A 27,807-nucleotide genomic window follows, 5' to 3' on the forward strand; every position below is an offset into this window, starting at 1 on the left:
AGATGGGCGGTCGCGCGATGGCGAGCAGCCTCAGCTGGCTATCAGCATGCGCAGGGTCGCTCGATGGCGATCAGCATCCGCAGGTGTGCGGTCGCGCGATGGCGATCAGCATCCGCAGTTGAGGGTCGCGCGATGGCGATCAGCATCCGCAGTTTGAGGGTCGCGCGATGGCGATCAGCATCCGCAGTTTGAGGGTCGCGCGATGGCGATCAGCATCCGCAGTTTGAGGGTCGCGCGATGGCGATCAGCATCCGCAGTTTGAGGGTCGCGCGATGGCGATCAGCATCCGCAGTTTGAGGGTCGCGCGATGGCGATCAGCATCCGCAGTTTGAGGGTCGCGCGATGGCGATCAGCATCCGCAGTTTGAGGGTCGCGCGATGGCGATCAGCATCCGCAGTTTGAGGGTCGCGCGATGGCGATCAGCATCCGCAGTTTGAGGGTCGCGCGATGGCGATCAGCATGCGCAGGTGAGCTAGTAGCTGGCGAACCATGTTCCATCAGAAGAGTTGGAGAACATTGGCGTGCCGGCTGTAACACACGCGGGCGATCCGGAGATCGCCGAGAGACAGGTGATCGCTGGCGAGCTGATGATCGCTGACGAGCAGAAGGCTACGCGTGGAAGCCTGCGTAAAGAAGAAGAGGCCTTGTCCCCGACCTGAACCGAAGTTCTAGATCGCGAGGGCGAACGTGGGCGCACAGGGCGCATAACAGGAACCAACAGGAACAGCAGGGATGATCATCATGAAAGCGCTGACGAACAGGAGAGCGCTGATGAGCAGAAGAGCGCCTGTGCATTAACACTGAGCAGGAGCAGGAGAGAACACAGCAGAAGGGCGCGCAGGGAAACCCTGACACGCAAGGGAAGAACCCCCGTGGGAGGCAACCCTTTGCCCCGAAGGGATCGTTGTCCGCCGGGAGACTGATGTCCGTCGGAAGACCGCTGTCCGTCGGGAAGACCGTTGTCCGTCGGGAAGACCGTTGCCCGTCGGAAGACGAAATCAGACTGCTGTCCATTTGCACCAAGGCGGAAGATCGAGAAAAAGGAGTTGTAGGCTGCAAACGGAGATTCAAAAAGGTGCCTCAAGCACCCTTATAGGGAGATGAGAGGCCCTTACGACGAGGCGGACGGTGGGCCTTACGGCGAGGGAGGCCAACAGCAACAGAAGAAACCTCCGAAGAGGAGTCTCTATGAGTGTACTCTCTCGCGAACGAAAGAGAAACACTTCGTAGAAGAGACCGGTCAGCAGTGACTTAAAAGGAGCAATCCTCCGAAGGGGAGCTCCTGCAGTTGCCCAGCCCCTTGAGCGAAACTGCAGGTACGACCGCTCAGCACCAAGAGCATAGTCGCACGAAAAAAAGGCAAGAGGAGAACCCTCCATACGGGGAAAAACTCAAGCCTGGACAGGAAAAACTTCCCTCGGAAGGGAAGTTACCTGCCCGAGGAGGCAAACCTCCTGAGAGTTCTAAAATGAACTGGAAAGCTGTCCGTCGTCACGGGAGTACGTCCAGTAGAAGGAGACACGCCCCTGACGAAAACACAAGGGGGGAGGCAGCAACAGCCGAATCCCCAGGACTCAACAAGACAGCTCACACCGTTGCCATATTACAGGAACGAACTAGATCGGTAACAGTAAAAAAATAAAACAAAAAAACATTAGTACACATTCATTCCCCCGGGAAGGCTCCGAAGAGGAATCCCGAGGGAAAGGAAACAAGAATTACACAACAGGCACGTGCCCTCACAACCACTTACACTCACGGAAGGAGAGCTGTAACCAAAACAGAATTATAACAATTATGATTATGTAACTATGTAATTTAAAAATGAATGAACACTAAAGAAAGAACGAAAACCCCGAAAGGAATCGTTCTACAAAGCTGAAAAATCACCAAATCCAATTAGATTCGTAAACTAATTGAGACAAACGTACAGCGTAGCAACCCCCCCACACGGAAAGGAAGCTACAAGGGCGTAGTAACACGTAGTAAAAGGGTGAACGACCTCAAGAGAGAGAGAGAGAGAGAAAGACATAAGTCAAACTCGATCGCCACCCATAACGCCGTGGTGGCCAACTACCGAGGACACCACGTAGATAAATACACTACACACACAAATCTGAAAAGAAAACTTACTGATTTCTATACTCAAATATGTATACAAACATGAAAACATGTTTACATATATATTGAGTAAAAGAAAAGTAAGCGATTAAGTAAAGACAAAACAAACAATGGCTGCCAAGAGAGGACCAAGACAGAGGCGTCTGTCACAGTCCGAGCCAAAAGTGAAAGTGAGTATTCACCTGTGTGTGAGGGGGAGGAGGGGTAGCTGGCTAACACTCCCCCCCCCCCCCCCCCCGCTAACTAGCGTGGGGGTAATACACCCTCGTTCCCCCCCCCCCCCCCCCCCGCTAACTAGCGCGGGGGTAATACACCCTCGTTAAATTCTAATGGCTCGCCATTTCAGCTGCGCTAAAAGGTAACCCTTTGTAAATAGCGTGGTTTTTATTTCGGTTACGGAACAAAATGTTATTTTGATTATAAAATAAATTTTTGAATATACTTACCCGGTGATTATATAGCTGCAACTCTGTTGCTCGACAGACAACTCTACGGAAAAACTCGCCAGCGATCGCTACACAGGTTGCGGGTGTGCCCAACAGCGCCATCTGTCGACCAGATACCCAGCTCTCAATGTAAACAAAGACTCAATTTTCTCCTCGTCCCACTGCGTCTCTATTGGGGAGGAAGGGAGGGTCATTTAATTTATAATCACCGGGTAAGTATATTCAAAAATGTATTTTATAATCAAAATAACATTTTTCAATATTTAACTTAGCCGGTGATTATATAGCTGATTCACACCCAGGATGGTGGGTAGAGACCAGTAATATATGTTTACACTTTTATGAGCTAAGAGTTTTTTATTTCATTTTAGAAGTTATCAAAATAACAAAAACAAAATAAATAGGTACCTGGTAAGGAAGTCGACTTGAACAATTACTCTGCCTTTTAAGTACGTCTTCCTTACGGAGCCTCGCGATCCTCTTAGGATGCTGATCGACCCCTAGGATCTGAAGTATCAAGGGTTGCAACCCATACAACAGGACCTCATCAAATCCCTAATCTAGGCACTCTCAAGAAATGACTTTGACCACCCGCCAAATCAACCAGGATGCGAAAGGCTTCTTAGCCTTCCGGACAACCCATAAAAAAACAACATTTCAAGAGACAGATTAAAAGGATAAGGAATTAGGGAATTGTAGTGGTTGAGCCCTCACCCACTACTGCACTCGCTGCTTCGAATGGTCCCAGTGTGTAGCAGTTCTTGTAAAGAGACTGGACATCTTTCAAGTAAAATGACGCGAACACTGACTTGCTTCTCCAATAGGTTGCGTCCATTATACTTTGCAGAGATATATTTTGCTTAAAGGCCATGGAAGTTGTTACAGCTCTAACTTCGTGCGTCTTCACCTTAAGCAAAGTTCGGTCTTCCTCACTCAGATGTGAATGAGCTTCTCGTATTAACAATCTGATAAAGTCTGACCAAGCATTCTTTGACATAGGCAAGGATGGTTTCTTAACTGAACACCATAAAGCTTCAGATTGGCCTTGTAAAGGATTAGTACGCTTTAAATAGAACTTAAGAGCTCTAACAGGGCATAAGACTCTTTCTAGTTCATTGCCTACGATCTCCGATAAGCTGGGGATATCGAAAGATTTAGGCCAAGGCCGAGAAGGCAGCTCATTTTTGGCTAGAAAACCAAGTTGTAGCGAACAAGTGGCTTTTTCTGACGAAAATCCGATGTTCTTGCTGAAGGCATGAATCTCACTGACTCTTTTAGCCGAGGCTAAGCATACCAGGAAAAGAGTCTTAAGAGTGAGATCTTTCAGGGAGGCTGATTGTAACGGCTCCAACCTGTCTGACATGAAGAATCTTAGTACCACGTCTAAATTCCATCCAGGGGTAGCCAAACGACGCTCCTTGGTGGTCTCAAAAGACTTAAGGAGGTCTTGCAGATCTTTATGTTTGGAAAGATCTAAGCCTCTATGCCGGAAGACCGATGCCAACATGCTTCTGTAGCCCTTGATAGTGGGAGCTGAAAGGGATCGTCCTTTTCTCAGGTATAAGAGAAAAACAGCTATTTGAGCTACAGAGGTACTGGTCGAGGATACAGAAACTGACTTGCACCAGTCTCGGAAGACTTCCCACTTCGATTGGTAGACTCTAATGGAAGACGCTCTTCTTGCTCTAGCAATCGCACTGGCTGCTTCCTTCGAAAAGCCTCTAGCTCTCGAGAGTCTTTCGATAGTCTGAAGGCAGTCAGACGAAGAGCGTGGAGGCTTTGGAGTACCTTCTTTACGTGTGGCTGACGTAGAAGGTCTACCCTTAGAGGAAGACTACTGGGAACGTCTACTAACCATCGAAGTATCTCGGTGAACCATTCTCTCGCGGGCCAGAGGGAAGCAACTAACGTCAACCTTGTCCCTTCGTGAGAGGCGAACTTCTGCAGTACCTTGTTGACAATCTTGAACGGTGGGAATGCGTAGAGATCCTGATGTAACCAATCTAGGAGGAAAGCATCTATATGTATTGCTGGGTCTGGGACTGGAGAGCAATAGATTGGAAGCATCTTGGTCAGCGAGGTTGCAAAGAGATCTATGGATGGTTTTACCCCAAGTGGCCCAAAGTCTCTTGCACACATCCTTGTGGAGGGTCCATTCGGTTGGAATTACTTGTCCTTTCCGACTGAGACAATCTGCTATGACGTTCAAGTCGCCTTGGATGAACCTCGTTACTAGGGAGATGTCTTGACCTTTTGACCAGATGAGCAGGTCCCTTGCAATCTCGTACAACGTCAGTGAGTGGGTACCTCCTTGTTTGGAGATGTACGCCAAGGCCGTGGTGATGTCCGAGTTAACTTCCACCACTTTGCCTCGAAGGAGAGACTTGAAGCTTTTCAAGGCCAGATGTACTGCCAACAGCTCCTTGCAGTTGATATGCATGCTCCTCTGACTCGAGTTCCACAGTCCTGAGCATTCCCGACCGTCTAGTGTCGCGCCCCAGCCCACGTCCGATGCGTCCGAGAAGAGAACGTGGTTGGGAGTCTGAACAGCCAGGGGAAGACCCTTTCTTAGGTTGATATTGTCCTTCCACCAAGTCAGACAAGACTTTATCTTTTCGGGAACCGGGATCGAGACCGCTTCTAGCGTCTTGTCCTTTTTCCAATGAAAAGCTAGATGGTATTGAAGAGGACGGAGGTGTAGTCTTCCTAGTGACACAAATTGTTCCACGGATGACAGCGTCCCTACCAGACTCATCCACAGCCTGACTGAGCAGCGTTCCTTCTTCAGCATCTTCTGGATGGATAGCAGGACTTGATCTATTCTGGGGGCTGATCCTAAAAACGTTTTATCCTTCCTCCCCGTACAGAGACCAGGGACGAGAATAACTCGAGAACAACGTTACCCGCTTGAACGGAACGTTTTCTCTCCTCTCTCTCCCTCCGTCTCTATCTCTCTCTCTCTTTCTCTCTTGATTTCGCACCTAAGAGAAGAGCCCAATTATATTTCGTCAAAAAAACATGTTATTTGACTAAAGGAAAAAACTGAAAGGTTTTTCAAATAAAAAGTTCCTTTAAAATAGAATTTAAAACATTTAAGCTAGGAAAGAATGAACAAAACGTCAGAATCGATTTACTCTTACTGCAAAGTGAAACCGTGATACACTCTCTCTCTATCGTAACGATAGAGCGCATGTTGAACGTCCTGAACGTCAACAACTACGTAGCATAAATAAACTAAACGTTAGTTCATCTTTGAAAACAGTACGAAAACTATCAAAGAAATTCTTTCATAAAATATTACATTTAAAAAGTTTTAAATCCTTAGCTCTTTAAAAGCTAATTACGATATAAAGGGCTCAACGTTGATTAACTTCGGTTTCCAAGTTAGGACCGCCTACTCTCAGGAAAAGTCGCATATAAACAAAACATTAAAATTTATTATTATATGTTTATAATAAATGGAAAGTTAATCGAAGAGGCCTAATAAAGGCGGAGAGATATAAAATATATAGAGGAAAATCTATAAATAATTTATAACGTGATAAGATAATTACTAAAAGCCTAAACACACTTCCGTCTAAGGGAAGGGTCGGCCATTTAAAAGTGAAAGAAAATCCATACTCTCTTTGTCACCATAATTAAATCTATCCAAAACGAGTTCAAGATTTAAGATGAAGATAAAACACCTGCATAGCGAAAGCTCAAAACTAGAATATAGTACTTCACCAAATAGATGTGAAAAACTCCAGTTTAGCAACAGCGAGTAAAGTACGTCTTGTCGACACCTCGACAGAGAGAAAATTGAGTCTTTGTTTACATTGAGAGCTGGGTATCTGGTCGACAGATGGCGCTGTTGGGCACGCCCGCAACCTGTGTAGCGATCGCTGGCGAGTTTTTCCGTAGAGTTGTCTGTCGAGCAACAGAGTTGCAGCTATATAATCACCGGCTAAGTTAAATATTGAAAAAAGTAGTTTCTTAGTGACACACTATACTGTACACTCCTACTCCAATCCTTTTCCTTTATAATTCCTATAGTTATCTATAAAATCTGAGCATTAACTTTGTTCTCAGCTTCCTACAAAGTATTTAGCATCTATAGTCTTTTATAACAGAATTCTTCCACAGGATTTCACACTCCGGTGCCATATCTACAATACTATATGCTAAATAAGTTACAGCATGCCCATTTAGGAGTTGACACACAGGTAAACACTGGTAGTGGCTCTCCTCTTACTAGGCTTTTATTCTTTCCTAAAATTTGTATTTTGTTTCTTCTAATTCCATTGGCTGTACTATATACAACAAAAACACATACATTCCCATCTTTTTTAATTTAATATCCCTCATTTTTTCTTCCCACTTCTATTACATCATCAATTTCAAAACTTGGATCATTATGCTTACTACTTCTCGCCTTAATTTATCTTTTCTCTACCGAATTCACATTTATATTTTTCTTAAAAGATATTAATTACATATAAATGAGAATAGTCCTATGAAAGCAACTTATGTAGCAGTAACTTGAAATATTAGAAACTAACCTTATATTTGGTGCCCTGCTTGTTCTGTATAGTACATAAATGAATAAACAAACTAGAAACTTCAGCTTTTGACTCTGGTAGACGTCCAAGGCCAAGTGATGAGCGGCTACATTTTTTGTTCACTATCCCACCAGTCCGATTACTGACCTGGACCTCACAGTTGATCCTCATATTTGCTGGAATCTGTAGGTAAAATGAAAATGTATGTTATTTCACTAAGTCTTTCCAAACATTCATTATGCTATGAAGATCCTCAACTTACAAACATTTAGAGATACAAACAACGCCATCTAAAATCATAAATCTCATATACTGTATCAAACGTTTATAATGAAACACTGTAACACTATAGACCAATATTATATAATTTAATGCAGTCAACTATATGACATTTGCAATATGAAATGGGACTATTTGTTAACTTTTGCAGCAAAAAAAACCGTATGTATGAGTAAGGTGAAGCCTACCTTAAGACAAAACTAAACACAATTAGACTTACAAACAGCCTCTTGGAACCTTTTAAGTTTGTAAGTGGAAAACTTTTCCTGCAATTTGCAAGTACAGTTTGGTTGTTCAACTTAAAGATTAGATGATTATTAATACTACGTTTGTATGACTAGCCTTTCTATCTCTATACCTCGAGAGCTACAGCTATACCTCGTGGTCAAAAGACGACGCCTTCCTGAATCCTTCACTCTTTGTCAAGAGTTTAGTGAGAATTTTATTGGTTGTGATACTATAAAGGATTTTCATGCCCTCTAACAGGCTTTTGATGGTAGCATGGTGATAACAAGATTTCAAATCCCTATTCAAGGCATGTCTTCTGAAATAAGACTAGTATATATGAGTCTAAATTTTATGCACACAAGACATGCATAGCATGTTGAGGCAGAGTGCATAATTCATGATAGATTTGATGAGTATAGGAATATTCGCTATCAAACATTATCATAAAGGATCAGATGGAGACAAGAGGAAAAAAAAGGGAGATTTGAGAAAAATGCTTTCTGCTTATTGGGAAGTAGCCCAGCTAATAACTGTTTCTGGCTGATGTTATTACTGTATTCAATCTTTTAGCATAAAGAAATCCCCTTTTAATGTTAATATAACTTTGATTCATATGAGGACTCCCTTTTCTCTCTCCTTGTCGCAACTGTCCCTTACTTGTCCTCCAGAATAATTTCCTGGCCCTTTGCCAATAGACCTTGAACTTTAATTGTAATAATGCAAGTTGATAATGCTCACTCCAAAGGAGAAATAAACAGAACATTCTTAGATTTATCATATCTTTGATTCTCAGATTTATTGTATCCTTTGATTCTCAGATTTGTTTTATCTTTTGATTCTCAGATTTATCTTATCCTTAGAATCTCAGATTTGTCGAATCCTTTGATTCTCAGATTTATCTTATCCTTAGAATCTCAGATTTATCTCATCCTTTGATTCTCAGATTTATCTTATCCTTTAATTCTCAGATTTATGCTATCCTTTGATTTTCAGATTTATCTTATCTTTTGATTCTCAGATTTATCTTATCCATTGATTCTCAGATTTATCTTATCCTTTGATTCTCAGATTTATCTTATCCTTTGATTCTCAGATTTATTGTATCCTTTGATTCTCAGATTTATCTTATCTTTTGATTCTCAGATTTATCTTATCCTTTGATTCTCAGATTTATTGTATCCTTTGATTCTCAGATTTATCTTATCCTTTGATTCTCAGATTTATTGTATCCTTTGATTCTCAGATTTATCTTATCCTTTGATTCTCATATTTATTTTCTTTTAACACCAATGAGCATGAGTTGGCATACCTTAAGCCTCTTCTAAAAGAATGGAGAGACAATTATGCTCGCTAACGCTTTGTTATTTTAAAGTAACTTGGCCTAAACTGTACATGCTGGATCAAGGGTTTATCAATATAAAAAATGTTGGCTGCAGTGTAAATCATTTGTTCTTACATGACATACAAACCTTCATCCTTTAATTAGGGAGATTGTTTTGGCACGAGCTGGAATAGGTCATTTAAATTGGATAATAACAAGTTATCCAGCTAGTAAAGTAAAGTATATCAATGAAAACTTTTTCTAAATATGATATTTTAATTATAAAATAAATTTTTGAATATACTTACCCGGTGAATATATAATAGCTGCAACTCTGCGGCTCGACAGACAACATACTCAAAAAACTCGCGAGCGATCGCTATGCAGGTTGCGGGTGTGCCCACCAGCGCCAACTGTCGGCCAGATACCACTCTTGTATGTAAACAAAACCTTCAATTCTTCTCGTCCCGCTGCGTCTCTATTGGGGAGGAAGGGAGGGTCATTTAATTTATATATTCACCGGGTAAGTATATTTAAAAATTTATTTTATAATTAAAATATCATTTTTAAATATTTAACTTAGCCGGTGAATATATAATAGCTGATTCACACCCAAGGAGGTGGGTAGAGACCAGAGTTAATTATGTTTACAGCGTATAAGCTAAGAGTTTTTTCATTTTGACAGTTATCCATATAACAAAACCAAAATAAATAGGTACCTGGTAAGGAAGTTGACTTAGACGATTACTCTGCCTTGTAAGTCTGTCTTCCTCACGGAGCCCAGCGATCCTCTTAGGATGCTGACAGACTCCCAGGAGCTGAAGTATCAAGGGGTGCAACCCATACAACAGGACCTCATCAAACCCCTAATCTGGGCGCTCTCAAGAAATGACTTTGACCACCCGCCAAATCAACCAGGATGCGAAAGGCTTCTTAGCCTTCCGAACAACCCATAAAAACAATATTAAAAATATTTCAAGAGACAGATTAAAAGGATATGGAATTAGGGAAGTGTAGTGGTTGAACCCTCACCCACTACTGCACTCGCTGCTACGAATGGACCCAGTGTGTAGCAGTCCTCGTAAAGTCTGGACATCTTTCAACTAAAATGACGCGAACACTGACTTGCTTCTCCAAAAGGTCACGTCCATGATACTTTGCAGAGATCTATTTTGCTTGAAGGCCACGGAAGTTGCGACAGCTCTAATTTCGTGCGTCTTAACCTTAAGCAAAGATCGGTCTTCCTCACTCAAGTGTGAATGAGCTTCTCGTATTAACAATCTGATAAAATATGACAAAGCATTCTTTGACATAGGTAAGGATGGTTTCTTAACCGAACACCATAACGCTTCAGATTTACCTCGTAAAGGCTTAGTACGAGCTAAATAGAACTTAAGAGCTCTAACGGGGCATAATACTCTCTCTAATTCGTTGCCTACGATCTCTGATAAGCTAGGAATATCAAAAGATTTAGGCCAAGGACGAGAAGGCAGTTCATTCTTGGCTAGGAAACCAAGTTGAAGAGAACAAGTGGCTTTTTCTGTCGAAAAACCGATGTTCTTGCTGAAGGCATGAAGCTCACTGACTCTTTTAGCTGAGGCCAAGCACACCAGGAAAAGAGTCTTAAGAGTGAGATCCTTCAGGGAGGCTGAATGTAAAGGCTCAAACCTGTCTGACATGAGGAATCTTAGGACCACGTCTAAATTCCATCCAGGTGTAGCCAAACGACGTTCCTTAGAGGTCTCAAAAGACTTAAGGAGATCTTGTAGATCTTTATTGTTGGAAAGATCTAAGCCTCTATGCCGGAAGACCAAAGCCAACATACTCCTGTAGCCCTTGATCGTGGGAGCTGAAAGGGAGCGAACTCTTCTCAGGTATAAGAGAAAATCAGCGATTTGGGCTACAGAGGTACTGGACGAGGATACAGATACTGACTTGCACCAGTCTCGGAAGATTTCCCACTTCGATTGGTAAACTCTAATGGTAGAAGCTCTCCTCGCTCTTGCAATCGCACTGGCTGCCTCCTTCGAAAAGCCTCGAGCTCTCGAGAGTCTTTCGATAGTCTGAAGGCAGTCAGACGAAGAGCGTGGAGGCTTTGGTGTACCTTCTTTACGTGTGGCTGACGTAATAGGTCTACTCTTAGAGGAAGACTTCTTGGAAAGTCTACCAGCCATCGAAGTACCTCGGTGAACCATTCTCTCGCGGGCCAGAGGGGAGCAACTAACGTCAACCTTGTCCCTTCGTGAGAGGCGAATTTCTGCAGTACCTTGTTGACAATCTTGAATGGTGGGAATGCGTATAGGTCTAGGTGAGACCAATCTAGGAGAAAGGCATCTATATGTATTGCTGCTGGGTCTGGGACTGGAGAGCAATAGATTGGAAGCCTCTTGGTCATCGAGGTTGCAAAGAGGTCTATGGTGGGTTGACCCCAAGTCGCCCAAAGCCTCTTGCACACATCCTTGTGGAGGGTCCATTCGGTTGGAATTACCTGACCTTTCCGACTGAGACAATCTGCTAGAACGTTCAAGTCGCCCTGGATAAACCTCGTTACCAGGGAGATGCCTCGATCTCTTGACCAGATGAGCAGGTCCCTTGCGATCTCGTACAGTGTCAGGGAGTGGGTACCTCCTTGTTTGGAAATGTACGCCAAGGCTGTGGTGTTGTCCGAGTTGACCTCCACCACTTTGTCTCGAAGGAGACTCTCGAAGCTCATCAAGGCCAGGTGAACTGCCAAAAGCTCCTTGCCGTTCATATGCATGCTCCTCTGACTTGAGGTCCACAGACCTGAGCATTCCCGACCGTCCAGTGTCGCACCGTAACCCAAATCCGATGCGTCTGAGAAGAGAACGTGGTTTGGTTTCTGAACTGCTAGGGGAAGTCCCTCTCGTAGACTGATATTGTCTTTCCACCAATTCAGGCAAGTCTTTACTGTTTCGGAAATCGGGATCGAGACCGTCTCTAGCGTCTTGTCCTTTTTCCAGTGAAAAGCTAGATGGAATTGTAGAGGACGGAGGTGTAGCCTTCCTAGCGAGACAAACTGCTCCAGGGATGATAGAGTTCCTACTAGACTCATCCAATTCCTGACTGAGCAACGTTCTCTCTTCAACATCCTTTGGATTACGAGCAGGGCTTGATCTATTCTGGGGGCCGACGGAAAAGCCCGAAAAACTGGACTGCGAATCTCCATCCCTAAATACAGAATAGTTTGGGATGGGATCAGCTGGGACTTTTCCAAGTTGACCAGAAGTCCCAATTCCTTGGTCAGATCTAAAGTCCAATTGAGATCCTTCAGACAGCGATGACTGGACGAGGCTCTGAGAAGCCAGTCGTCCAAATAAAGGGAGGCTCGGATACCCGATAAATGGAGGAATTTTGCCACATTCCTCATAAGCCTCGTAAACACGAGAGGAGCAGGACTTAGGCCAAAGCACAGGGCCCGAAACTGGTACACCACATTGTCGAACACAAATCTCAGAAAAGGTTGGGAATCTGAGTGAATGGGGATGTGGAAGTAAGCGTCTCTTAGGTCGAGAGAGACCATCCAGTCTCCCTTTCTGACCGCTGCTAAGACTGACTTGGTGGTCTCCATGGTGAACTTTGTCTTTGTGACAAAGACATTCAGAGCACTGACGTCTAGCACCGGTCTCCAACCTCCTGTCTTCTTCGGTACTAGGAAGAGACGGTTGTAAAACCCCGGTGATTGAAGGTCCGAGACTTTGACCACCGCTCCCTTCTCTAGCAAAAGAGACACTTTTAGTTTCAGGGCTTGTCTCTTTGCTTCCTCTCGGTACCTGGGAGAGAGATCGATGGGGGACGTCGCTAGAGGAGGTTTGCGTACAAATGGGATTTTGTACCCCTCTCTGAGCAACCTCACAGACTGTTGATCTGCGCCTCTCTTCTCCCAGGCTTGCCAGAAGTTCTTGAGTCTGGCACCTACTGCTGTCTGAAGCTGCGGGCAGTCAGACTCTGCCACGCGAGGACTTGGCTCCTTTCCTCTTTCCTCTCTTCCCTTCGGCACGAGTACTTCCCCTGCTGGGGGCTCTGCCACGAAAGGGCGGAATAAACCTGGACGCTGGAGTGTCTATCCTAGGTCTAGCAGACAAGGCAGACGAAGGGGTCCCTTTGCGAGCCGAGGACGCAACCAAGTCATGGGTGTCCTTCTGCACTAGAGACAACGCTATTTCCTTAACTAAAAGTTCAGGAAACAAGAACTTAGACAAGGGGGCAAAGAGTAGCTCAGATCGTTGACAGGGCGTCACTCCTGCTGACAGAAAAGAGCACAGAGACTCTCGTTTCTTTAGGACTCCTGACGTAAACGAGGAGGAGAGCTCATTGGATCCATCGCGGATGGCCTTATCCATGCAGGACATAATGAGTAAGGAGACATCTCTATCGGCTGATGAGATTTTCCTACTCAAGGCTCCCAAACACCAGTCAAGGAAGTTGAAAACTTCAAAAGCCCTAAAGATGCCTTTAAGTAGATGGTCCAGGTCTGAGGATGACCAACTAATCTTCGAGCGTCTCATGGCTAGGCGGCGGGAAGAGTCTACAAGACTTGAGAAGTCGCCCTGGGCAGAGGCAGGAACTCCCAAGCCGAGAACTTCTCCCGTGGCATACCAGACGCTCGATCTAGACGAGAGATTAGATGGGGGGAAGGCAAAGGCCGTCTTCCCTAAACTCCTCTTGGTTTCTAACCAATCGCCTAACAGCCGTAAAGCTCTCTTGGATGAGCGAGAGAGAACGAGTTTTGTAAAGGCTGGCATGGCAGCAGGTACGCCTAAAACAAACTCAGACGGCGGCGAACGAGGAGCCACAGAGACAAAGTGTTCAGGAAACAACTCTTTAAAAATGAGCATGACTTTTTTAAAGTCCATAGAAGGCGGAACTGCTCTAGGCTCATCAATATCTGAAGGATGATCCTCAGGCTGAGGGTCAGCAACGTCCTCATCCGAAAGTTCCTCATCTGACAACTGATGAGAAACAAGCAAAGGGGTTGGCAATGCTTGACACGCAGCGTCCGCCCGCACTGGTGCATAAGTGACGGAGCAGGACGCAGCGTCCTGAAACTGCTGAACAGTCTGGGAACTGTCAACAACAACAGGTGCGTGAGGACGCACAGCGTCCACCCGAGACTGCTTAGACCGCCTGGGTTGTGCAGTCAAAACAACTCTAGGTTGCGGAGGTTGACGCACAGCGTCAAAACAAGTCAACTCTGATGGTTGGCGAACGTCCAGAACGTCACCAGGCGCATCAGCGAGTTGCCTAACGTCCACATGCGGCTGAAAATCCACACAAGACCGCATCGGGTGTGGTACAACCCCAACTGGTTGACGTGAGCTGGCTACACCAACGTCAACAGGACGCACAACAGAACGCTTGGGTGGCTGACGGCCAGGATCTCCATGAGATAAACGGCTAGGTTCAACGGAAACCTTCTCTGCGTTGTAGTCTTCCATAAGGGACGCAAGCTTAGACTGCATGTCCTGCAGTATAACCCATTTAGGGTCTACGGTAACGGGTGCGGTAACAGACGGGGTTAGCGCCTGAGACGGCACAACTTTGCCTTGCTTAGGCGGCGAGCAGTCATCCGATGACAGCAACGGGTCCGAACTGTCCCAATGACTACATCCAGGACGTTGGACCTGTCCTGAAGGGACCGACTTGCGTTTCAGAGGCCTAGAAACCTTGCTCCATGGTTTCTTGCGTGAAAAGCCTTCGGAAGACGAGGTAAAAATGGGCTCTCTCGTCTTATGGTAGGGGCGATCTTGACGAGATACGCCTGATACCATAGAGGGAACGTCTGTTCGCTGATCAAGGCCCCTCGAACCCATAAGTCGTACGACATTGCTTCTCCCCTGGGCTTGGGAGCTTGCAAGAGGTCCCGGACTAGGTGAACGACAGGCAAGAACAGACGAACCCTCGGTCGCAACACTGTTCACAACACTTTGCGCACTAATCACTTTCCCACTTTCTGCCGTGGCACTATGGCACTTAAGTTCCTTCACGTCAGCCATGAGTTGATTACGGTCACTTGCTAACGCTTCAACTCTCTCCCCCAAGGCATGAATAGCACGTAACATGTCTTGCATAGACGGTTCCTGAGTGCTAGAAGGGGGGTTAGGAACAACCACTACAGGGGAAGGATTAGGTTCAGGGGCATGTGGAGAGGAAAAATCTACGGACCTAGATGAACTTCTCCTTACCCTATCTCTCTCTAATCTGCGTGTATACTTATCATATTCGAGCCAATCGAATTCCGAAAGGCCCACGCATTCCTCACACCGATCTCCCAATTGACAGGTTTTACCCCGACAATTGGAACAAACAGTATGAGGGTCGAGAGAAGCCTTTGGAAGACGCCTATTACAGTCCCTAGCATTACACTTTCGAAATCTAGGTACTTGAGAAGGGTCAGCCATTTTGAATTAGTCAAAGAAAATTCCAAAAACAATCCAAGTCATCAACAAATAATCCGATTCAATAAAGAGTTCAAGAGTTTATGTTGAGGAAAAAACACCTGTACTGCGAAAGCTCAAACCAAAATAAAGTACTTCACCAAATATGATGGGAAAACTCCAGGTTCTACAGCGAGTATAAATACGTCTTGTCGTCAACGTCGACAGAGAAGAATTGAAGGTTTTGTTTACATACAAGAGTGGTATCTGGCCGACAGTTGGCGCTGGTGGGCACACCCGCAACCTGCATAGCGATCGCTCGCGAGTTTTTTGAGTATGTTGTCTGTCCAGCCGCAGAGTTGCAGCTATTATATATTCACCGGCTAAGTTAAATATTTAAAAATAACCATTTTCATAAACATATTTGGCTGAATATTATTAATTTTAAAAAAGAAACACTCATGGTAGCATATTGGAATACAGTACAGTACAGGTATGTCTAAAAACAAATCAATACTGTACTAATTATGGGGCATATTCAAATATACGATACTGTGACTATGATAATTTTCTGCATCACTGACAATTATTTTTACCTCAGTAACTATTAATTTGCAATATGAGTGTAATACGACTAAAGACGCTACACACGGTCTTCCCTTCCACCATAGGGCCTATATGAAGAAAGCATGCTAGGGCAACAGGTGTGAATTCTTTTGTGGGTAAATATTTAATCATGCACAAGTAAACATAACAAACCCCTTACATACCTAAGCTCATCCAGGATGCTATTTTCTTACTTATTGTACAGTACATCAAACCATGTCTAAAGTATGAAACTATACATCCTTTTGTATGAAGAAAAATTACAAATTTGGAAGTAATTTTTAATTTTCCTAATGACACAAACCTGCAACCATTTGTAGGAGATACTATTTCCTGCGTAGCTGAAAAAACAGCCATTAACCACAGACTCGCTAATTAGCGGGGGGATGGGGGGGGTGTTGTAGGGTTATAGCCAACCCACTCACTCACACACCTGGGCTGTGAACCCCCCTTTGCTTGGGGGTAAGACTTCAAGGGGGACTGGTGCTGGTGGGCTAATTTGTATAAATAGCTACAAGTTTGTATCGTTAGGAAAAATGTTATTTTCCTTAGTAAAATAAATTTTTGAATATACTTACCCGATGATCATATAGCTGCAACTCTGTTGCCCGACAGAAAAAACCTACGGTCGGGATACGCCAGCGATCGCTATACAGGTGGGGGTGTACATCAACAGCGCCATCTGTCAAGTAGGTACTCAAGTACTCGATGTCAACAAAGAACCAATTTTCTCCTCTGTCCACTGGGTCTCTATTGGGGAGGAAGGGTGGGTCCTTTAATTTATGATCATCGGGTAAGTATATTCAAAAATTTATTTTACTAAGGAAAATAACATTTTTCAATATTAAACTTACCCGATGATCATATAGCTGATTCACACCCAGGGGGGTGGGTAGAGACCAGCATTACATGTTGACATTATTATGAGCTAAGTATTCCGTATTTCATTTTAGCAGTTATTCAAAATAACAAGCATAAAATAAATAAGTACCTGGTAAGGAAGACGACTTGAACAATTACTCTGCCTTTTTAAGTACGTCTTCCTTACTGAGCCTCGCGATCCTCATAGGATGCTGAGCGACTCCTAGGAGCTGAAGTATGAAGGGTTGCAACCCATACTAAAGGTCCTCATCAAAACCTTTAATCTAGGCGCTTCTCAAGAAATGATTTTGACCACCCGCCAAATCAAGTAGGATGCGAAAGGCTTCTTAGCCTTCCGGACAACCCAAAAATATTTCAAGAGAAAGATTAAAAAGGTTCTGGAATTAGGGAATTGTAGTGGTGGAGCCCCCACCACTACTGCACTCGTTGCTACGAATGGTCCCAGAGTGTAGCAGTTCTCGTAAAGAGACTGGACATTCTTAAGATAAAAGACGCGAACACTGATTTGCTTTTCCAATAGGTTGCGTCGAATATACTTTGCAGAGATCTATTTTGTTTAAAGGCCACGGAAGTTGTGACAGCTCTAACTTCGTGTGTCCTTACCTTCAGCCAAGCTTGGTCTTCCTCATTCAGAAGGGAATGAGCTTCTCGTATTAACAGTCTGATAAAATAGGATAAAGAATTCTCTGACATAGGCAAAGATGGATTCTTAACTGAACACCATAAAGCTTCAGACGGGCCTCGTAAAGGTTTTTAAAATAGAACTTAAGAGCTCTTACAGGACATAATACTCTTTCTAGTTCATTTCCAACCATACGGTAAGTTTGGAATATCGAACGATATTGGTCAAGGCCGAGAAGGCAGCTCGTGTTTGGCTAGAAAACAAAGTTGTAGAACATGTAGCCGTTTCCGATGAGAATCCGATGTTCTTGCTGAAGGCATGAATCTCACTGACTCTTTTAGCTGTGGTTAAGCATATCAGGAAAAGAGTCTTAAAGGTGAGATCTTTCAGAGAGGCTGATTGAAGTGGTTCGAACCTGTCTGACATAAGGAATCTTAGAACCACGTCTAAATTCCAACCAGGTGAAACCAAACGACGCTCCTTCGTGGTCTCAAAAGACTTAAGGAGGTCCTGTAGATCTTTATTGTTGGAAAGATCTAAGCCTCTGTGACGGAAGACTGATGCCAACATGCTTCTGTAACCCTTGATAGTGGGAGCTGAAAGAGATCGTTCTTTCCTCAGATATAAGAGGAAGTCAGCTATTTGAGTTACAGAGGTACTGGTCGAGGATACGGATACTGACTTGCACCAGTTTCGGAAGATTTCCCACTTCGATTGGTAGACTCTAAGGGTGGATGTTCTCCTTGCTCTAGCAATCGCTGTGGTTGCCTCCTTCGAAAAACCTCTAGTTCTCGAGAGTCTTTCGATATTCTGAAGGCAGTCAGACGAAGAGCGTGGAGGCCTTGGAGTACCTTCTTTACGCGTGGCAGACGTAGCAGGTCCACCCTTAGGGGAAGTGTTCTGGGAACGTCTACTAGCCATCGAAGTACCTCGGTGAGTTATTCTCTCGCGGGCCAGAGGGAAGCAACTAGCGTCAACTTTGTCCCTTCGTGAGAGGCGAACTTCTGCAGTACCTTGTTGACAATCTAGAATGGAGGGAATGCATATAGATCTAGATGTGACCAATCTAGTAGAAAGGCATCTATATGAACTACTGCTGGGTCCGGGATAGGTGAGCAAAGTATTGGGAGCCTCTTGGTCATCGAGGTTGCGAAGAGATCTATGGTTGGCTGGCCCCAGGTGGCCCAAAGTCTCTTGCATACCTCCTTGTGGAGGGTCCAATATGTTGGAATTATTTGTCCCTTCCTACTGAGACAATCTGCTATGACATTCAAGTTGCCTTGGATGAACCTCGTTACTAGTGAAAAGTCTAGACCTGTTGAACAGGAGAGGAGGTCTCTTGCGAACTCGTACCATGTCAGAGAGTAGGTCCCTCCTTGCTTGGAGATGTACGTCAAAGCAGGGTGTTGACCGTGTTCACCTCCACCACTTTGCCTTGAAGGAGAGACCTGAAGCTTTTCCAGGTCAGACGTACTGCCAGAAGCTTCTTGCAGTTGAAATGCATTGTCCTTTGACTCGAGTTCCATAATCCCGAGCATTCCCTACCGCCTAATGTCGCACCCCAGCCTACGTCCGATGCGTCCGAGAAGAGAACGTGGTTGGGAGTCTGAACAGTCAGGGGAAGACCCTTTCAAAGGTTGATAAAGTCCTTTCACCAAGTCAGACCAGACTTTATCTTTCCGGAAACCGGGATCGAGACCGCTTCTAGCGTCTTGTCCTTTTCCAGTGAAAAGCTAGATGATACAGAAGAGGACGGAGGTGTAGTCTTCCAAGTGACACAAATTGAACCACGGATGACAGTGTCCTAACCAGACTCATCCACAGCCTGACAGGGCAGTGTATTCCTTCTTCAGCATCTCCTGGATGGATAGCAGGGCTGGGGGTTGATCGTCTTGTTCAGCAATGTCCTCATCCGAAACTGATGAGGAAACGGCAACGGAGTGGGCAACGTCTGACTCGCTGAATCCGGTCGCACTGGTGGATGCGTGACGGAGCCGGACACAAGGTCATGGTACTGCTGCAAAGTCTGTGAACTGTCAACCATGGGGACGCGAGGAAGTACAGCGTCAACCCGAAACTGTCTAGACTGTCTGGGTTGTGCAGTCAACCCCCTACAGGGTTGCTGAGGTTGCCGCACTGCGTCACAACAAGTCACCTCTGCTGGTTGTTGAACGTCTTCCTAGTGACACACTGAACGTCCACAACCACCTCCGAGAGTCGCTTAACGTCAACGTGCGACTGGCAACCCACACTGGGTCGCACCGGTGGAGGAACCATCTCAACTGGCGGACGTGAGTAGGATACCTCAGCGTCAACAGGGCGTACAACCAACCGGTAGGAAGGTTGTTTGGATGAAGGTTCTTCTCCGTAAAAAATCCTCTAACAAGGACACAAGCTTGGACTGCATGTCTTGCAACAAAGCCCATTAGGGTCTATGGGAGCAGGTGTGGCAACAGACGGGGTTAGCGACTGAAGCGGAACCATTTACCATCCCTGGAAGCCTTGTTATGCTTTAAGTAAAGTCCATAGGAGGCTAAGCAGCTTAAGGCTCCTCTCCAAATGACAGAGTCCTCAAAGGAATATCAGAAGGAGGGAGAACAGCACTTTCTCATCTACAGGAACCATGTCCGAGAAAAGCTAGGTTATCTCAGTGAGGGTCTCACTGGTGCAAAAGCAGCAGACCAGAAGGCAACGTTATGTAACTGCTTGACAGTCTGTGAACTGTCAAAAACTGAACTGTCAACCACAACAGGTGCGTGAGGACATACAGCACTGGTGCATTAGTAGCAGACCAGAAGTCAACGTCATGTAACTGCTTGACAGTCTGTGAGCTGGCAACAACCAAAGCTGTGTGGGGAAGCCTCAACTCCTGACTGACTAGTCTGCTGCGGGCGAGTGGCGGTAACCACAGTGGGTTGCGGAGGCTGACACACCGTGTCAAAACACGGCAGCTTGTGGTAGCTCACGCACGGCAACGGAGTGCTCCGTGTGTCTGTGGGAGTCAGCATGCGTCTGGCAGGGTCGACAGCGCATGGGTGGAGGAGCTCTCACAACAAGAGTGTGGGAGCAGGCAGCCATGCTGGGCGCACAACCGTGGCAGGTTGTAGGCAAACGGGAGCATCGTCAACCTTCTCCGCAGTCGGAGTGTGGAAGCAGGCAACAACCAAAGCGGAGTGGTGGTGCGTGGTGGGGACTGCCGTGGGTTGCGGAAACTAACGCATCGCGTCAAAACACGGCAGCTTGACTCCACCTTCCCACTGCTGATGCGGTAGCTCACGCATGTTAACGGAGGGAGCCGCACGTCGGCTAACGTTAACATGCGTCTGGCAGGGTCGATTGCGCATCGGAGGTGGAGCTCTCCGCAGCCGGAGTGTGGGAGCAGGCAGCCTCAGCGTGAGCTGGGCGCACAACAGTGGCAGGTTGTAGGCTAACGAGAGCAGTGTCAACCTTCTCCGCACGAAACTCCTGCATAACCGCAGCTAACTGAGTCTGCATAGACTGCAGTAAAGACCACTTAGGGTCTACAAAAAACGGCAACAGACGGAGCTACTGTCCGTTGTGACTGAGGGTCTAAAACAGCTGGTGCGGCAACAGACGGAGTTACTGCCTGTTGCGGTACCACCTTGCCTCTCTTGGGAGGTGTGCAGTCGTCGGATGACTGCAGCGAGCCCGAACTGACCCAGTGGCTACACCTAGGCCGTTGGACTTGCGCGGAAGGGACCGACTTGCACTTAAAAGCTGCAAGATTTGGTCCATGGTTTCTTACGAGAAACCTCTTCCGCAGACGAGGAATAAATGGGCTCTCTCGTCTTTGTGTGGGTGGGGCGATCTCACGTCGGCAAACGTGTGTAGATACGCCCGAAACCACGGAGGGAAAAACGTCTGTTCGTCGATCAAGGCCTGTGGAACCCATAAGTCGTTCGACATTACTTCTCCCCTGGGCTTGGGAGCTTGTAAGAGGTCCCGGACTAGGTGAACAACTGGCACGAACAGACGAACCCTCGGACGCAACACTGTAACACTTTGCGCATATCACTTTATCACTTTTGATTTTCTGTTTGCACTTATTTCACTGAAATCGAAACTTTAACTGATTTCTACCTGAAACACGCAATCCTATCCTTCATTAAAAGGTAGTAATTGCAAAAACAGTTTTACAATGCAACAGAAAAACATAAATAAAGATAAAGAATTCAGTGGCTGGAAAAGAGACTAAACACTAGATCAAATAAACTACGTTTACAATCTCTCACCGCATAAAGCCTGGGAACAAGAATAAAACCCTAGAAATGTTTTACCTTCTTCCCCTACAGCGACTAGGGAGAAGAGAGAAAAAACGAGAACAACGTTACCCGCTTGAACGAAACGTTTATTCTCCTCTCTCTCCCTCCGTCTCTATCTCTCTCTCTCTTCTCTCTTGATTTAGCACCTGAGAGAAGAGCCCAATTATATATCGTTAAAACATGTTATTTGCTAAAGGAAAAAACTGAAAGGTTTCCCAAATAAAAAGTTCCTTTATTTAGAATTTAAACCATTTAAGCTAAGAAAGAATGAACGAAACGCTAGAATCGGTTTACTCTTACTGCAAAGTGAAACCGTGATACACTCTCTCTCTATCGTAACGATAGAGCGCAAGTTGAACGTTCTGAACGTCAACAACTGCGGAGACTAAACACTAAACGTTAGTTCATCTTTGAAAACAGTACGAGACTATCAAAGAAAATCTTCCATAAAACATTAAAATTAAAAAAGTATTAAATTCTTTAAAGGTTAAATACGATATAACGGGCTCAATGTTAATTAACTTCGGTTCCAAGTTAGGACCGCCTACTATTAGGAAAGGTCGCATATAAACAAACATAAAAATTTATTTTTTATAAGTTTATAATAATTGGAAAGTTAACCGAAGAGGCCTAAAAAGGCGGAGAGATATAAAATAAATGGATCTATAACGTGTTAAGCAAAATTACCAAAAACCTAAACACACTTCCGTCTAAGGGAAGGGTCGGCCATTTAAAAGTGAAAGAGAGTCCATACTCTCTTCGTCACCATAATTAAATCTATCCAAAACGAGTTCAAGTTTTGAAATGAAGAAAAAACCCCTGCATAGCGAAAGCTCAAAACTGGAATAGTGTACTTCACCAAATCGTTGTGAAAACAAATCCAGTTAGGGACGGCGTATTTAGTAGGTCTTGCCGGTGGCACGACAGAGGAAAAATTGGTTCTTTGTTGACATCGAGTACTTGAGTACCTACTTGACAGATGGCGCTGTTGATGTACACCCCCACCTGTATAGCGATCGCTGGCGTATCCCGACTGTAGGTTTTTTCTGTCGGGCAACAGATTATTATTATTATTATTATTATTACTATCCAAGCTATAACCCTAGTTGGAAAAGCAAGATGCTATAAGCTCAGGGGCTCCAACAGGGAAAAATAGCCCAGTGAGGAAAGGAAATAAGGAAATAAATAAATGAAGAGAACAAATTAACAATAAATCATTCTAAAATAAGAAACAACGTCAAAACAGACATGTCATATAATAAACTATCAACAACATCAAAAACAAATATGTCATAAATAAACTATAAAAAGACTATGTCCGCCTGGTCAACAAAAAAGCATTTGCTCCAACTTTGAACTTTTGAAGTTCTACTGATTCAACCACCCGATTAGGAAGATCATTCCACAACTTGGTCACAGCTGGAATAAAACTTCTAGAGTACTGCGTAGTATTGAGCCTCGTGATGGAGAAGGCCTGGCTATTAGAATTAACTGCCTGCCTAGAATTACGAACAGGATAGAATTGTCCAGGGAGATCTGAATGTAAAGGATGGTCAGAGTTGTGAAAAATCTTATGCAACATGCATAATGAACTAATTGAACGACGGTGCCAGAGATTAATATCTAGATCAGGAATAAGAAATTTAATAGACCGTAAGTTTCTGTCCAACAAATTAAGATGAGAATCAGCAGCTGAAGACCAGACAGGAGAACAATACTCAAAACAAGGTAGAATGAAAGAATTAAAACACTTCTTCAGAATAGATTGATCACCGAAAATCTTGAAAGACTTTCTCAATAAGCAGCTATATGATCATCGGGTAAGTTTAATATTGAAAAATACGAATTACTTCAAATTTGCCATTTGTTCCATCACTAACACAAACCAACGCTATTTATAGGGGATGATTTACCCTTTAGTAGGGTGGACGCCCGTGCCAACTGGCTTTTTGGCTTTGACCAGGGGTTTTCCCTTTATGTGTTTTGCACATAATTGGTGGAAACCCTACGCCCCGCTAAAACAGTGTTATGCATGGTGTGCGGCCTATGCAAGCTGTGTGCTTGTGATACTAGCACTTTGACTGGTCCAAGTAAGAGTTCTCCGAGTCATCGGACTCTTCCGAAGGTACCATGGACCTACCCAATCCTATCTGGGGACGTAATCACTATATCAAACTATACCAGGTTACACAAGGGAAATGGTTTTACCTGCAGACAGTAGAGGTCAGCTTTGTAGAGTACCGTATGTGCTGTTATTCCACAGGGTGGAAGATGAAAGAAAGATAGAGCCAGTCATTCTATAACATTCATCCCAGATTTAACCATGGTTAAACTTTACCCTCCCTCACCTACTACCATTCCATCAAGGAGCCTGATGGTTTAAAACCATTTATTGTGTAGCCGCCACAGGATCCATGGAGAACGTCTCCATGTTCCTGCAGGAAGTGGGCGGTGAAGGTCAATTGACGCTTCTACAAGCCCGCTGATAAGGCCTCGTCACTGAGTAGTCTTATAAATGCTAGGGCATATTCCTGGCCCTAACGTTATGAGACCTTGGTCTCTTCTATGAGGAGAAGGATAAGGATTCGGTGCTTGATCTATGACCTTGCGAATCTGAGACAACAACGCGTTCTTAGTGATCCTTCTCTTGACTTTCCCCGAACTGACGAAGAGTGCTGACACTCGGGGGCTCTTGTAGTTTCCTTGAGGTATTGCCTCCAGTTTCTGTTTGGCATAGTAACTGTTGATCTGGAACATTGGTCATGCTGCGAAGGACTTCCAGACCGAAGGGTTCGGATTCTGGGATCTGACCTACCAGGAACGAGGTCGAGCATTACCTGGCCCATTGTCCTGAATGAGAGACATTGAGGGCATCCCATGGGGATCGCCAACATGAGCGGGAGACCTGTCATTCCCAAAGATCCAGGGCGGGGGAAGGATCTCTCAGGATCTACGTCAGTAGGTGAGACAAGTCTTCTAACGAGACAAGACTGCTGATGACGAGGCCCGCTCTGAAGGGCAATGGCAGAGAATGGGCGAACCTAATTCCCATGGGAGAGATCGCCAGAAGGGGAGACCAACCAGGAAAAGGAAGAATCTCTCACTGATGGGAAAGGCGGCAACCGTTTGCTGCCCGTGTCGGCGACCCTTCCAGCATGCAGGAAGATTGCTGCACAGTGGCTGGTTGAGGGACTACTCCCTCAGCAGAGGATTGGATGAATCCCTCTCTTTATCCCACCGCTGCCACCAAATTTGTCATATGGGTATGGGGTAGTTACCAAATAATGATACCTGATAGGAGGCGGTGAATTCGAAGTGTTATCTCGTAAGAGGATTTATTGTCTAAGTTAATTTTCACAATTAAAATGAGCAGAAATCTTCTTCAAAGTGAGTGAATTAGAACTTTAAATCTTGAGGGTGCATAACAAAAGTTAAAATTTTCTCGCTGGCTCTTAAATGATTTCATCAGTCAAATACAATGGAATTTACTTTTAACTGGTACAATAATTACACACGGGGAGAGCGGACAGGGAGACATTTAGATAATAATCTAGAAGAAACTATTAGACGTCTTATGGCATACAGGCATTCGACATGGCTGTGGTAGGCTTACCATGGCCGTGGTAGGCTTAGGCCTACCATGGCCGGTGGGCCTAGTGAGGATTGCCCACTCACAAGCAGCAATCGAACTTAACTGGCTTAACTCACATAGTCTGTGCGTTCTTATTTCCCCTACATTGCTGGGGGGTCTCGCCTATGGGTAGCAGTAGCAAGTGACGTAACCGCACCATACTGGTTCTCACTCTGCGTCCCCTCCCCCCGGTTTACATAATAAACCGGGAGACTTATAAAAATTAAATTACATTAATGGACGTTACCCGTTAGTCGTGACTATCTTCAAAACTGCACCAAGGCATAGTTATCTTGGGCGATGTCATTCATGGGCACCTTAGGGGGTCGATCCCATCTTGCCTGGGGGGTCCTAGGTATGGGTATGCCCCTCGGATCTATGTCAATGTACTCTCTTTGCTGCTCTCTCCACCTTCCTTGCCTGTAACGAAGAATTTAAGAACAACAAAAGGGTCTGATCCTCATTTGTCAGGCGTCATGCCCCGACTTTGCGTCTGATAGGCTAAGCAAATCAACAGCAGAGTTCAATAACCATCATTCAGAGAGCGACAACGTCTCTCTTTTTTAGCCAAAAGCAAAGTGGAGTTTACAGCTCAGGTGTGTGAGTGAGCGGGGTAGCTACTACCCCTCCCACTAACGAGCAGGTGGGTGATTAACCCTCCCTAAAAGCCTAATGGCTCGTCTTCCAGCTACGCCAAAAGTAATATCCCCTATAAATAGCATTGGTTTGTATTAGTGACGGAATAATTATAAATGAAGGTTAGGCTTCGGTCAATAAATCAACAAATTTCATACAAAAAAGTAGTCGAGACCTGAATAAATGCAGCCTTACCCACTTAATTAGACCTTGTTACTGATCGAAGATGCAACATAAACAATTAGTAGGGTCACAGCATACAGTACATGGTTAGTTTATATTAGGAGGGGTTAGTTAGTACAGTAAAGACACAACAACTAAAGTTAGGCTAGGTTAAGGAGAGCTAAGTTTCAATGGTCACTAATGAAAAATTTTCCACATTGTCTTTTCCTTATAAAGTACCTACAAAACATGACAAGGCTTACCGCCAAGTAGAGTAAATTCTGGGTCTGATTATTTCAATCAACTTGTTTCTCATGCCTCTCCTGTTATACTAGTCTTACAGCAGGCTATCTCTACATTGTAAAAACTGTGAAGGAAACCTGATTGCAAATTAGGTGTTGGGAATCTTTACCAAAGCATTAGCTCTAGGAAATATCGAAACCTCAAATCCTTCCCTCTCCAAACCTAATACTGTACTCAATGACTTTTTTTTATTTGGGGATTTTGCCTTATACTTTATTATTAATTATCATACAACAAAGTAACTGCATAGTACATAGATTAAGCTATTAATTAAGCCTCTGAGGATCTTATGTCACACTTTGGCATCTTCCATTCATGTAAAAGTAGGTGCTATATAGAAAAATCATTCATCTTTCTAATTCTAATACAATTTTCAGTTTCTTTCTATCCCTATTTTATTGTTAGTTACGGTACAAAACATCAACATAAGTAGTTTGACACATAACTTTATACCTTAAAGTTGTAAAATTTGTTCCTGGCCAAAAGTCATGAGCTTGACAAAGATTTTGTCATGGCCAGGGTAAAATTTAAAGACATTTTCTTAAAGGCCAATCATGAATGGCAGAGGCAAGGGACAATAACAATATCCTAGCTAGCAGGACAATGACCTATAGATTTACCATTTGATCAATGTCCAAGCCCCTCGTCACCCAAGCTACGATCAGAGTGGGCCAGACAATGGCTGCTGATGACTTTGCAGGTAGACTTATATGCTCCCCCAAACTACCCATCCTTAGCTCACAAAGGTAATGAGGTTGCAGACACTACATGTCAGTATCAAGTTTGAGCGGTGCTTGAACCTCAGTCCGGGGATCACCAGGCAGGGACATTTCCAATAGGTCTTAGTTCAAAAATAAAGAAAACCCGTCCTAACATCGCTCAACCTAACTTACCATTATTAATAGTTTTATGCCTGTCCGTATATCATATATACTGTACTGGAGCCTTTGTATATCAGCGGCCGGTTCCCTTCAAGTGCATTAAAAATGGACACCAACTAACCTAAACTTACCCCCTTACCTAACCTACAAGCCATGTCCTTAATTACTTTGTGAGGACAGCAAGACGAGTGGAGAGAGACTGATGGTTTACTAAACTTGCAACGGTCACTATATTACAGAGTGCGGACAGAAAAGTAGCCCCGGAAGGAAAACAGTTCCAACCGCAAAAATCATTGTGTTTTTTATACAAAACAAATTTACAAATATTAAGGCGGTAGCCTAAGGAAATATACAATATTATACATTAAAATAAAGCTCTCAAAGAGCGCAACATCATGATACAAAAATCCACTGCATAGAAAAAATAATAATTACAATTATCAGAAATATGTCCAAGGGGAGGAAACACG

General features: G+C 44.5%; 1 protein-coding gene across 2 annotated transcripts in view; it reads right to left on the reverse strand.

Annotated features, from left to right (window-relative positions):
* Positions 1-27,807, reverse strand: part of Lrr47 (Leucine-rich repeat 47) — a 122,364-nt gene that overhangs the window by 93,745 nt on the left and 812 nt on the right. Inside the window, exons 1-2 of one of the 2 annotated variants that reach the window (XM_068363572.1) lie at positions 7,766-7,899; positions 7,109-7,291 (exon numbers count right to left, since the gene is read on the reverse strand). In XM_068363572.1, coding sequence (XP_068219673.1) covers positions 7,109-7,291; positions 7,766-7,861 — 279 coding nt within the window. In that variant the 5' untranslated portion in view covers positions 7,862-7,899. Of the gene's footprint in view, positions 1-7,108; positions 7,292-7,765; positions 7,900-27,807 lie in introns of those variants that run through there. The other variant, XM_068363573.1, reaches the window with a different exon arrangement.

Source organism: Palaemon carinicauda, chromosome 40 (genome assembly GCF_036898095.1).
Source record: "Palaemon carinicauda isolate YSFRI2023 chromosome 40, ASM3689809v2, whole genome shotgun sequence".
NCBI classification, from domain to species: Eukaryota; Metazoa; Arthropoda; class Malacostraca; order Decapoda; family Palaemonidae; genus Palaemon; species Palaemon carinicauda.